The 13,307-nt window shown below is 45.6% G+C and overlaps 1 protein-coding gene across 1 annotated transcript; it reads right to left on the bottom strand.

Annotated features, from left to right (window-relative positions):
• Positions 1-926: 926 nt before the first annotated feature.
• On the bottom strand, positions 927-11,318 carry LOC140212710 (uncharacterized). Its single transcript, XM_072283807.1, has 2 exons — positions 10,995-11,318; positions 927-1,871 (listed from the first exon to the last, which is right to left on the bottom strand). The coding sequence occupies exons 1-2, from the start codon at positions 11,067-11,069 to the stop codon at positions 1,116-1,118; spliced, it is 831 nt and encodes a 276-aa protein (XP_072139908.1). The 5' UTR covers positions 11,070-11,318; the 3' UTR covers positions 927-1,115.
• Positions 11,319-13,307: the final 1,989 nt, after the last annotated feature.

Genomic DNA, 13,307 nt, shown 5'->3' with positions numbered 1-13,307 from the left:
TGTTTCAAATGACAAAACCGACAAGACTCGGAATCATGTGTTCCAAAAAAGATAGAAGAAATACTCAATCGTACAATATACAATTCTCAGTCCTTTCAATATAATCCCCCCCCTTATTGTTTTATCCCTTTTCCAATAGACCTAACTGTGATGTTCTCTGCAAAGTTGTCTCCTCCCATGCCCATTATCCCAGCAGACCTGCAATTCTTACCACACCATCCCCTTAACTTCTGCTTTGCTCAGTGGAAGGTCTTTATCCACAGTTGAAATTTGAACAGCTGTTGTAACTAAAGCTCTAAGTGCAAGGATCCATAACAAGTGGACAGAGAAACTAATACTCTCTGTATGAAATAATGTTTGATCAATTTCCAATAGTAAATCTGACCGACTGCTAGAGTAACCTGTTTAAGACTCATTAAATCCGAAAAGGCATTGAACACTTTACATAGTCAAATTTCCTCCACCCACTGTAATTCTATTTTATATACTGATAAATGATTGGTAAGTTGTTTATTTATCGTTACCTGTAGTTCAGGCACAACAAACAGCTACATCAACATTCATAGTTGACCTATACTTTGATTCTTCTGTAAGAATGGTAACAGATCATGATAATTTTGCTTCATAAACTGAGAACCAACAGACTCTCAGGCATAACAGAATGCTTTGACTTTATTAAACTGTGTAACCTGAGACCAACTAGTCATAGGGAGAAGATGGTGTTTCAGAGAACGTGACAGTGAGCATTTGCGTAATCCAACAATCCCATTTTCCCAGCGTGATGAGATCCCAACCTCCTAAAACTAAAAACACTCTTCCTGTGATGCTCCCAACAGTTCTCTTACACAACTGCAACAGGATGATCATTTCATTGTCCAGTCAACTTAATCCAGTGTGTTAACATTAACTGCAATCTCCACAATTGATTAGATTAGATTGGATTAGATCAACTTTATTGCCATTGTGCCGAGTACAGATGCAAAGCCAATGAGATGCAGTTAACATCTGACCAGAAATGCAAAGAAGTGTTATTTTCAAAATAGCTGCAAATAAAAAAGTGCTACAGCACACAAATATAACAGTACTGAGACAGTACAACATGGATGTAATACTGCTTAGCGCTGTGATGAGAGGTTCAGCAGTGTCACAGCCTCAGGGAAGAAGCTCTTCCTGTGTCTGCTGGTGCGGGAGTGGAGGCTCCTGGAGCGCCTACCGGATGGGAGGAGAGTAAAAAGTCCATAGTTAGGGTGAGATGCATCTTTGATAATGCTTTTCACTCTGCCCAGGCAGCGTTTATGGTAGATGTTCTCAACGGTGAGCAATTGGGTGCCGATAATCCGCTGGGCAGTTTTCACCACACGCTGGAGTGCTTTGCGGTCCGAAACGGTACAACTGCCATACAACACTAAGATACATTCGGTGATTATGCTCTCAATGGTACAGTGGTAAAAGTCCATCAGTATCCTGGGACAGAGGTGAGCTTTCTTGATGCTCCACAGGAAATAAAGGCGCTGTTGCGCCTTTTTCATCAGGATGGCGGAGTTCAGGGACCAGGTGAGATCCTCGGAAATGTGGACACCAAGCAATTTTAAGCTTGATACACGGTCCATTACAGTTCCGTTGATGTAGATGGGGATGTGAGTGTGACTCTTAGCATGCCTGAAGTCCACAATTATCTCCTTGGTCTCCTGGGTGTTAAGGGCCAGATTGTTGTCGGCACACCATGAGGCCATGTGCTGGACCTCGTCTCTGTAGCCCGTCTCGTCATCCCCTCTGATCAGGCCAACCACCGTGGTGTCATCTGTGAAGTCGATTATGGAGTTAGAACCATGTAGAGGAACGCAGTCATAGGTTTCAGTCGAAGCAAGCAGCTGGGAAGAAGAGAGTGAAGAAATCGGGTAAAAAAAAGTCATTTTTTTTAAACACTGCTCGGGGAGAAGGGTCTGCACTGCGCAGGCGCGTGACGTAGCGTGCCAAGGTTTAAAAGCAGACCACCATATACAACGGCCATCGCCGGAGTGGACTGAGTCAGAGTGGGACGGCTTTGGCTCAACAGGCTTCGGCAAGAACAGGCAGAGGCCGGGGTAGGTTCTGGCAAGTTTCTTTGTTCAGATTGTTGGAGTAGAGAGAATGGCAGGCAGGATGTTGGAATGCTCCTCTTGCAGGATGTGGGAAGTCAGGGAGCCCTCTGGTGTCCCGGACAACGACACCTGCAAGAAGTGCATCCAGCTGCAGCTCCTAACAAACCATGTTAGGGAACTGGAGCAGGAGCTGGATACCTGCGGATCATTCAGGACAATGAGGAGAGTAGAGATAGTAGCTACAGAGAGGTAGTTACGCCTAAGGAGCAGAGGACAGGAAATTGGGTCACTATGAGGCGAGGGAAGAGGAAAGGGCAGGCAGAGCAGGGTTCCCCTGTGGCCATTCCCCTCAACAACAAGTACACCGCATTGGATACTGTTGGGGGGGATGACTTACCTGGGACTAGCTGCAGTAGCCGGATCTGTGGCACTGAGTCTGGCTCTGCAGTGCAGAAGGGAGGGTGGAAAAAGAGGACAGCGGTAGTGATAGGGGACTCGATAGTTAGCGGTGCAGATAGGAGGTTCTGTGGTCGTGACAGAGAATCCAGGATGGCTTGTTACCTCCCGGGTGCCAGGGTCAAGGATGTCTCTCATCGCTTGCATGACATTCCGAAGTGGGAGGGTGATCAGCCAGATGTTGTGGTGCACATCGGTACCAATGACATAGCAAGGAAGAGTGAGGAGGTCCTGGAGAGTGAGTATGGAGAGCTTGGTAGGAAGTTGAAAAGCAGGAGCTCAAGGGTGGTAATCTCAGGATTGCTACCTGTGCTACGTGCCAGTGAGGGTAGGAATAGGATGCTCTGGAGGATGAACAAGTGGCTAAGGAAATGATGTAGGGGGCAGGGTTTCAGATTTCAGGATCATTGGGACCTCTTCTGGGGCAGGTGGGACCTGTACAAGAGAGACGGGTTACACTTGAACTACAGGGGGACCAATATCCTTTCAGGGAGGTTTGTTAGTGCTTTTGGGGAGGCTTTAAACTAGATTTGCAGGGGGATAGGAACGAGAGTGCCAGAGCTGACAGTGTGGCTGGGGTGAAAATAAATGTTAAAAGTTCAAGCAAATCCGCTAATAGAAAGGTTGTGAATGGTGGTAAAAATATTCTGAGGTGTATATATTTCAATGCTAGGAGTATTGCGGGGAAGGTGGATGAGTTGAGGGCATGGATTAACACATGGAATTATGATGTTATAGCAATTAGTGAAACTTGGCTACAGGAGGGGCAGGACTGGCAGCTTAATATTCCAGGGTTCCGATGTTTCAGATGTGATCGAGGCAGAGGAATGAACGGTGGGGGAGTGGCATTGTTTGTTCGGGAAAATATTACAGCAGTGCTCTGGCAGGACAGATTAGAGGGCTTGTCTACTGAGTCCTTATGGGTGGAGCTGAGAAACAGGAAAGGTATGGCCAGATTAGGGGGATTGTATTACAGACCACCCAATAGTCAACGAGAATTAAAAGAGCAAATCTGCAGAGAGATAGCAGACAACTGCAGGAAACATAAAGTTGTGGTGGTAGGGGATTTTAATTTTCCATACATTGATTGGGACTCCCATACTTTTAGGGGTCTAGATAGTTTAGAGTTTGTAAAATATGTTCAGGAAAGTTTTCCAAATCAGTATATAGAGGAACCAACTAGAGGGGATGCATTATTGGATCTCCTGTCAGGAAACGAGTTAGGATAGGTGACGGAAGTCTGTGCAGGGGAGCGGTTTGGTTCCAGTGATCATAACACCATTAGTTTCAACTTGATCATGGACAAGGATAGATCTGGTCCTAGCGTTGAGGTTCTGAACTGGAAGAAGGCCAAATTTTAAGAAATGAGAAAGGATTGAAAAAGTGTGGATTGGGACAGGTTGTTCTCTGGCAAGGATGTGATTGGTAGGTGGGAAGCCTTAAAAGGAGAAATTTTGAGAGTGCAGAGTTTGTATGTTCCTGTCAGGATTAAAAGCAAAATGAATAGGAATAAGGAACGTTGGTTGTCAAGGGATATTGCAACTCTGATAAAGAAGAAGAGGGAGTTGTATGACATGTATAGGAAACAGGGAGTAAATAAGGTGCTTGAGGAGTATAAGAAGTGCAAGAAAATACTTAAGAAAGAAATCAGGAGGGCTAAAAGAAGACATGAAGTCGCCTTGGCAGTCAAAGTGAAGGATAATCCAAAGAGCTTTTACAGGTATATTAAGAGCAAAAGGATTGTAAGGGATAAAATTGGTCCTCTTGAAGATCAGAGTGGTCTTTTATGTGTGGAACCAAAGGAAATGGGGGAGATCTTAAATCGCTTTTTTGCGTCTGTATTTACTAAGGAAGCTGGCATTAAGGGAAACAAGTAGTGAGATCATGGAAACTGTACAGATTGAAAAGGAGGAGGTGCTTGCTGTCTTGAGGAAAATTAAAGTGGATAAATCCCCGGGACCTGACAGGGTGTTCCCTTGGACTTTGAAGGAGACTAGTGTTGAGATTGCAGGGGCCCTGGCAGAAATATTTAAAATGTCGCTGTCTACAGGTGAGGTGCCGGAGGATTGGAGAGTGGCTCATGTTGTTCCGTTGTTTAAAAAAGCATCGAAAAGTAATCCGGGTAATTATAGGCCGGTAAGTTTAGCGTCGGTAGTAGGTAAGTTATTGGAAGGAGTACTCAGAGACAGAATCTACAAGCATTTGGATAGACAGGGACTTATTAGGGAGAGTCAACATGGCTTTGTGCGTGGTAGGTCATGTTTGACCAATCTATTGGTGTTTTTCAAGGAGGTTACCAGGAAAGTGGATGAAGGGAAGGCAGTGGATATTCTCTACATGGACTTCAGTAAGGCCTTTGACAAGGTCCCGCATGGGAGGTTAGTTAGGAAAATTCAGTCGCTAGGTCTACATGGAGAGGTGGTAAATTGGATTAGACATTTGGCTCAATGGAAGAAGCCAAAGAGTGGTAGTAGAGAATTGCTTCTCCGAGTGGAGGCCTGTGACTAGTGGTGTGCCACAGGGATCAGTGCTGGGTCCATTGTTATTTGTCACCTATATCAATAATCTGGATGATAATGTGGTAAATTGGATCAGCAAATTTGCTGATGATTCAAAGATTGGAGGTGTAGTAGACAGTCAGGAAGGTTTTCAGAGCCTGCAGAGGGACTTGGAACAGCTGGAAAAATGGGCTGAAAAATGGCAGATGGAGCTTAATACAGACAAGTGTGAGGTATTGCACGTTGGAAGGACAAACCGAGGTAGAACATACAGGGTTAATGGTAAGGCACTGAGGAGTACAGTAGAACAGAGGGATCTGGGAATACAGATACAAAATTCCCTAAAAGTGGCGTCACAGGTAGATAGGGTCATAAAGAGAGCTTTTGGTACATTGGCATTTATTAATCAAATTATTGAGTATAAGAGCTGGAATGTTATGATGAGGTTGTATAAGGCATTGGTGAGGCCGAATCTGGAGTATTGTGTTCAGTTTTGGTCACCAATTTACAGAAGGATATAAATAAGGTTGAAAGAGTGCAGAGAAGGTTTACAAGGATGTTGCCGGGACTTGAGAAAGTCAGTTACAGAGAAAGGTTGAATAGGTTAGGACTTTATTCCCTGGAGCGTAGAAGAATGAGGGGAGATTTGATAGAGGTGTATAAAATTATGATGGGTATAGATAGAGTGAATGCAAGCAGGCTTTTTCCACTGAGGCACAGGGAGAAAAAAAACAGAGGAGATGGGTTAAGGGTGAGGGGGGAAAAGTTTAAAGGGAACATTATTGGGGGGGCTTCTTCACACAGAGAGTGGTGGGAGTATGGAATGAGCTGCCAGACGAGGTGGTAAATGCGGGTTCTTTTTTAACATTTAAGAATTTTTTGGATAGATACACAGATGGGAGGTGTATGGAGGGATGTGGTCCATGTGCAGGTCAGTGGGACTAGGCAGAAAATGGTTTGGCACAGCCAAGAAGGGCCAAAAGGCCTGTTTCTGTGCTGTAGTTTTTCTATGGTTTCTATTTGTCGGAGCTGTTGGGGAAGGTGTAAACTAACTTGGCAGGGCAGGGTGGGAATCGGAGTGAAAAGACTCAGATTAAGATGGATGGTAAAAAAGTAAAAGCAGCGTGCAGTCAGACTGTCAGGAAGGGCAGGCAGGTGTTGGGACTTAGATGTAGCCAACAAATCATTAGGGATGCAAAATCAGAAAGGACAGCAAATACAGTACTCAAGGTGTTGTATCTAAATGCGCGTAGTATAGGAAATAAGGTGGATGATCTTGTTGTTGCAATATTACAGATTGCCCGGTGTATGTTGTGGCCATCACTGAATGGTGGCTGAAGGATGGTTATAGTTGGGAGCAGAATGTCTCAGTTTACACATTATATTGGAACATTGGCAGAGGGGGTGATGTGGCTCTACCGGTAAAGAATGACAACAAATCAGTGGAAAGATGTGACAAAGAGTCAGAAGATGTTGAATCATTGTGGGTTGAGTTAAAAAACTGCAAGGGTAACTGGACATTGATAGCAGTTATATACAGGTCTCCCAACAAAGCAAAAATTAGTGGGAAAATAGACGATTGGAACAGTTTTAAAAAGCTACAGAGAGCAATTAAAAAAAATTAGAAATTAAAAATTAAAAATAATTAGAAGGGAAAAGATGAAATCTGAAACCAAACTAGCAAATGATAACGAAGTGGATAGGAAGAGTTTTCTCAAGTATGTTAAAAATAAAAGAGAAATGACAGTGGACATAGGACCGCTAGAAAATGAGGCAGGAGAAATAATAACAGGGGACAGGGAGATGGCTGATGAACTAAATGAGTATTTTGTGTCAGTTTTCACTGTGGAAGACACTAGCAGTGTGCCTGATGTTGTAATGTGTGAAGGAAGAGAAGTGGGTGCAGTTGCTGTTTCAAGAGAAAAGCTGCTCAAAAAGCTGAAAGACCTAAAGGTACATAACTCCCCCGGACCAGAGGAACTGCACCCTAGGGATCTGAAAGAGGTAGCACCAGAGATTGTTGTGGAATTAGAAATGATCTCTCAAAAATCAATGGACTCTGGCATGGTGCCAGAGGACTGGAAAATTGCAAATGTTACTCTACTCTTTAAGACAGGAGGAAGGCAGCAGAAAGGAAATTATAGACCAGTTAGCCTGGCCTCAGTGGTTGGGAAGATGTTAGAGTCAATTGTTAAGGATGAGCTGATGGAGTACTTGATGACACAGGACAAGATAGTACAAAGTCAGAGTGGTTTCCTTCAGGGAAAATCTTACCTGACAAAACTGTTGGAATTCTTTGAGGAGATTACAAGTAGGATAGATAAAGGGGATGCAGTGGATGTTGTGTATTGGGACTTCCAGAAGGCCTTTGACAAGGTGCCACACATGAGGCTGCTTACCAAGTTAAGAGCCTATGGTATAACAGTAAAGTTACTAACATGGTTGGAGCATTGGCTGATTGGTAGGAGGCAGCAAGTGGGAATAAAAAGATCATTTTCTGGTTGGCTGCCAGTGACTAGTGGTGTTCCACAGGGCTCGGTGTTGGGACTTCTTTTTATTCTGTATATTAATAATTTAGATGATGGAATAGATGGCTTTGTTTCCAAGTTTGCTGATGACACGGAGATTGGTGGAGGGGCTGGTACTGTTGAGGAATCAGGTAGGATGCAGAAGGACTTAGGCAGATTGGGAGAATGGGCAAGAAAGTGGCAAATTAAATACGATGTTGTAAAATACCTGGTCAGGCACTTCGGCAGTAGAAATAAACGAGTGGAATATTATCTAAACGGGGAGAAAATCCAAGAATCTGAGCTGCAGATGGACTTGGGAGTCCTTGTGCAGAACACCCTGAAGGTTAACTTGCAGGTTGAGTTGGTTCGGTGATGAGGAAGGCAAATGCCATGTTAGCATTCATTTCAAGAGGTCTAGAATACTAGAGCAAGGAGGTGATGCTGAGGATTTATAAGGCACTGGTGAGGCCTCACCTTGAGTATTGTGAACATTTTTGGCTCCCTCATCTGAGAAAAGATGTGCTGGCATTGGAGAAGGTCCAGAGGAGGTTCACAAGGATGATTCCAGGAATGAAAGGGTTATCATACGAGGAATGTTTGATGGTTCTGGGTCTGTACTTGCGGGAATTCAGAAGGATGAGGTGTGGGGGGGGATCTCATTGAAATCTTTAGAATGCTGAAAGGCCAAGACAGTAGATATAGAAAGGATGTTTCCCATGCTGGGAGTGTCCAGGACAAGAGGGCACAGCCTCAGAATAGAGGGGCACCCTTTCAAAACAGAGATGCGAAGAAATTTCTTTCAGCAAAGGGTGGTGAATTTGTGGAATTTGTTGCCACATGAAGCTGTGAAGGCCAGGTCATTGGGTGTATTTAATGCAGAGATTGACAGCTTCTTGTTTGGACATGACAGCAAAGGTTACAGACAGAAGGCCAGGTTCTGGGATTGAGGAGGAGATTTAAAAAAAAAAGGATCAGCCATGATTGAATGGTGGAGCAGACTCGATGGGCCAAATGGCCTAATTTTGCTCTTGTGTCTTATGGTTCTTATACTGTACCTGGACTTTCAGAGAGCCTTTGATAAAGTTCCACATAGGAGATTAGTGGGCAAAATTAGGGCACATGGTATTGGGGGCAGAGTACTGACATGGATTGAAAATTGGCTGGCTGACAGAAAACAACTAGTAGCGATTAACGGGTCCCTTTCGGAATGGCAGGCGGTGACCAGTGGGGTACCGCAGGGTTCAGTGCTGGGACTGCAGCTGTTCACAATATATATTAATGATTTAGATGAGGGAATTAAAAGTAACATTAGCGAATTTTCCGATGACACAAAGCTGGGTGGCAGTGTGAAATGTGAGGAGGATGTTATGAGAATGCAGGGTGATTTGGACAGGCTGGGTGAGTGGGCAGATGCAGTTTATTGTGGATAAATGTGAGGTTATCCACTTTGGTGGTAAGAACGGGAAGACAGATTATTACCTAAATGGAGTCAAGTTAGGAAAAGGGGAAGCACAACGAGATCGAGGTGTTCTTGTACATCAGTCACTGAAAGCAAGCATGCAAGTACAGCAGGCAGTGAAGAAAGCTAATGGCATGCTGGCCTTCATAACAAGGGGAATTGAGTATAAGAGCAAAGAGGTCCTTCTGCAGCTGTACAGGGCCCCAGTGAGACCACACCTGGAGTACTATGTACAGTTTTGGTCTCCAAATTTGAGGAAGGACATTCTTGCTATTGAGGGACTGCAGCGTAGGTTCACAAGGTTAATTCCCGGGATGCCGGGACTGTCATATGTTGAAAGATTGGAGCGACTGGGCTTGTATTCTCTGGAATTTAGAAAGCTGAGAGGGGATCTTATTGAAACATATACGATTATTAAGGGATTGGATACGCTGCAGGCAGGAAGCATGTTCCCGCTGATGGGTGAGTCCAGAACCAGAGGCCATGGATTAAGAATTAGGGGTAGGCCATTTAGAACGGAGTTGAGGACAAACTTTTTCACCCAGAGAGTTGTGGATAAATGGAATGTTCTGCCCCAGAAGGCCAAGTCTCTGGATGCTTTCAAAAAAGAGATGGATAGAGCTCTTAAAGATAGTGGAATCAAAGGTTATGGGGATAAGGTAGGAACTGGATACTGATAGTGGATGATCAGCCATGATCACAGTGAATGGCGGTGCTGACTCAAAGGGTCGAATGGCCTACTCCTGCAGCTATTGTCTAATGGACTATTTTCTAAATGGAGAGAAAATTCAAAAACTGAGATGCAAAGGGATTTGGGAGTCCCTGTGCAGGATTCCCTGAAGGTTAATTTGCAGGAGTCTGTGGTGAGGAAGGCATATGTGTTGTCACCATTCATTTGAAGAGGACGAGACTACAAATGCAAAGATGTAATGTTGAGTCTTTATAAAGCACTGGTGAGGCTCACTTGGAGTACTGAGAGCAGTTTTGTGTCCCTTATCTTGGAAAGGGTGAGCTGAAACTGGAAAGGGTTCAAATGCAGTTCATGAAAATGATTCCAGGATTAAATGGCTTGTTATATGAAAATCGCTCAATGGCTCTGGGCCTGAATTCACTGGAATTCAGAAGACTGAAGGGTACCCTAATTGAAACCTATTGAATACTGAAGGACTGTGATGGAGTGAATGTGGAGAGGGTGTTTCCTCTGGTGGGTGGGTCTAAGACCAGAGGACATAGCATCAATATAGAGGGGTTCCTTTTGGAGCTGAGATGAGGAAGAATTTCTGTAGCAGAGAGAACTGAGTCTGTGGAAATCTTTGCCCCAGGCAGCTTGGGAGGCCAAGTCATTATGTATATTGAAGACAGAGGTTGATTGATTTTTGATTGGTCAGGGCATGACGGGATATGGGGTGGGGGGTGCGGCAGGAGATATTGTAGCTGCAGACAGGAAAAAATTGATCAGTCATGATGAAATGGTTAAACAGACATTATAGGGAAAATGGTCTCATGGTCTAATACAAGAATAAAGATCTCCTCTGAAGGTATGTGGGGTCCTGTTGAGGGCCAACATGGAACACTGTGCACAGGTCTGGTCTCCTTCCCAGAGACAGTCTATGGGATAAAGGGAATGAAGGATTTTCCCAGATTGACTTCAGGGATGTGGTTGTGTCCTCCGAGAGATTACACTGACTGGGCCTGTCTCAAAACTAGATAAATGAGAGGTGGTCTGACTGAGACAGACACAGTTTCACAGGGTTTTGACAGGGTGCGGAGAAATTTCCTCACTCAGATTGTGGTGAATATTTGGAATGTTCTTCACAAGTTTTCTAAATTCAAAAAGCCAAATTTAAGGGCTCTGCGATGTTGGGAACGTTGCAGGAAAGTGGCGCTGAGATCAAAGATCGGGTGTATTCTGAGGAAAGGGTAGGACAGGCGCAACGGGCCGAATGGCCACGCCTGCTCCTGTTTCTTATTTTCTAAAGTACGAGTTTACCTTTGTGCCTTGTTTTCCTTTGGATTTCAGCCATTCGGATTGCACAGGGGAGCGGTGAGAGCTCCGGAGATCCATCGGCAGCCGCTGCGGGGCAGCTCCCGTCTCCCAGCAGCAGGGGACGAGTCCAGACAACAGGCCCCGATCCTCGGCGGGGAAAGGCCGGGCGCCCTCCGTGTAGCTGAAACATATCACGGAATCTCCGTCAGTCTCTTCAGCTCTGCCTTCGAAAGGATTCAGGACCCGCCGGTGTTGCAGCCGAAACCCGAGGCGCAGCTCCCAGTCTCCGGCCTCACTCGGTCCCGATTCCGGACTCCGGCCCGCTTCCAGCGCTCAGCGTCCCGCCCACTGACACCCCTCAGCCAATGAGAACATCCTTCTCCCAGCAGTGATCGCTGATTGGCTGAGAGTTTGTCTGAGAACGGGCTGCTACTGGGAGCTGGAGATGTCAGTCTCAGTTCGTTTTCAGAATCAAAGGAAGTCCCCCGAAACTCAAATTTAAAAGTAAATTTTATTATCCGAGTACATATAAATCACCACGTACAACCCCGAGAATCATTTTCCTGCAGACATACTTAGAAAAAAGTATAGGATAGTAACCACAGCAAAATCAGGCAGCGAAAGATCAACCAGCGTGTTGAAGGTAACAAACTGTGAAAATGCAAATATAAATAAATATCGATAAATAACGAGAACATGAAATAACCTCAGCGTCTGTTGATGGATCTCTGGAGCTCTCACCGCTTCCCTGTGCAATCCGACAGACTGAAGGCCAAGGGAGAACAAGGCGCAAAAGTAATCTCGTGTTTTAGAAAATAAGAAACAGGAGCAGGCGTTGCCATTCGGCCCCTTGCCCTGTTCTGCCGCTCACTCAGAACATGGCTGATCTTTGACCTCAGCGCCACTTTCCTTCAACGTTCCGAACTTCGCCGAGCCCCGAAATTTGTCGTTTGAATTTAGAATCCTTGCGGAGAAAATTCAAAAGATTCACCGCGCTCTGCGTGAGGAAATTTCTCCGCATCTCAGTCCTGCTGAGGTGACTTCGGATTTTGAGTCTGTGACCCCTGGTTCCACACCCCAGCCGGGGAGAAACATCATTCCTGCCCCTACACTGCAAATACCCTGTGAGACTGTGTCTGTCTCAGTCAGGAAGCTTCTCCATGTGAACCTCGTGATAATGATGTTGGTTACAGTTCTTTCAGACCAGCAGCTTTGACCACAAGAACATCAGACAGTGGTCAGCACGGAATGTCCTGCAGTTCCTGCAGGAGAAGGACTGGATGGACACAGTGAAGTGGTTCCCTGAGCAGACAGTCCAGACCATCTGGCAGAATATCTCATCACCAGATCTCACCAACAGGCAGCAAGACCTTACCTGGCTGGCGGCGAGAGGGGCCTCCCAGTCTGATCCTTGCTGCATGCCCGGAGATCACTCCCACAGCGCGCTGCCCCGAGATTACTGCAGTGGAGACGAGACGGTCTCTCACCTCTTTGCGGACTGTGGGATGGTGAAGATGTGTGGAGAAAGATACAAGGGCCTGCGCCACAGCAGCTGCGTGACAGAAGGATCACTGATCCTCGGGCTGTTCCCTGGACGCACAGAAAGACGGACATCAAGTGCTGCTGGCAGATCATCAACTCGGTGGAAGACCCCCAAAGCCTGTTGGTCTGTCATCACATCGAGATGTCCGCAGAGCTGATGTTCCCAACCTGGGGTCCACGGTTAATGACATTGATCCATGGCATGGAAAATGTTGGGGACCCCTGTCGTACAGGAATGTTGCCGACCGGCACTTTCCAGGCTGCAGGGACAGCATTGAAACTACAGGGTCCCCCTGCTCCTGGACAGGGAGGGGCCAGGTTGGCTGAGGAAGCTTCTCAGTTATTGTCGTAGTGAAACACCCCGGGGGACACATGAGCGACAACAGTCCTATCGGTTTTATCGAATGTAAAATAGCACTAAATACCCCACTGGCAAAGAATGTAAAATCACTGGGTAAAGGCACTGCACGATTTAACCCTGTGAATATCTATATGGACTTTAGTCACCATAATAATATTCAACTTCTGGGCTGAGTGAGGGAGACCGGGCCTTCCATTGGAGCCGGGATGGACATGCGTTAAATCACGAAGTTTCTCTCACAAAGGGCTGTTGAAATCAGGACGTTACCGAAAAAATAATGTTTTGCTCCCTGTGACGTTGAATATCCGGTCCTGTGTTTTTTTTCCCAGTAGTCACAGGTCGGTCATTATCACTTCATCTGTCTCCGCAAAGCACAATATTCTCTCCATAACCCCAGTTTCATGGCATTAACT

The sequence above is a fragment of the Mobula birostris genome, chromosome 20 (genome assembly GCF_030028105.1).
Source record: "Mobula birostris isolate sMobBir1 chromosome 20, sMobBir1.hap1, whole genome shotgun sequence".
Taxonomy (NCBI): domain Eukaryota; kingdom Metazoa; phylum Chordata; class Chondrichthyes; order Myliobatiformes; family Myliobatidae; genus Mobula; species Mobula birostris.
This window is presented reverse-complemented; position numbering and strand designations above follow the sequence as displayed.

What these genes read in the sequence shown, in the direction of transcription:
- LOC140212710 (XM_072283807.1), bottom strand. Translation starts at nt 11,069, where the DNA reads ATGGATCTCCGGAGCTCTCACCGCTCCCCTGTGCAATCCGAATGGCTG. An exon ending in AAGGAAAACAAGGCACAAAG is followed by an intron (nt 1,872 to 10,994) that starts GTAAACTCGTAC and finishes TCTTCTTCCCAG; the next exon opens with CTGCTTGCTTCGACTGAAAC.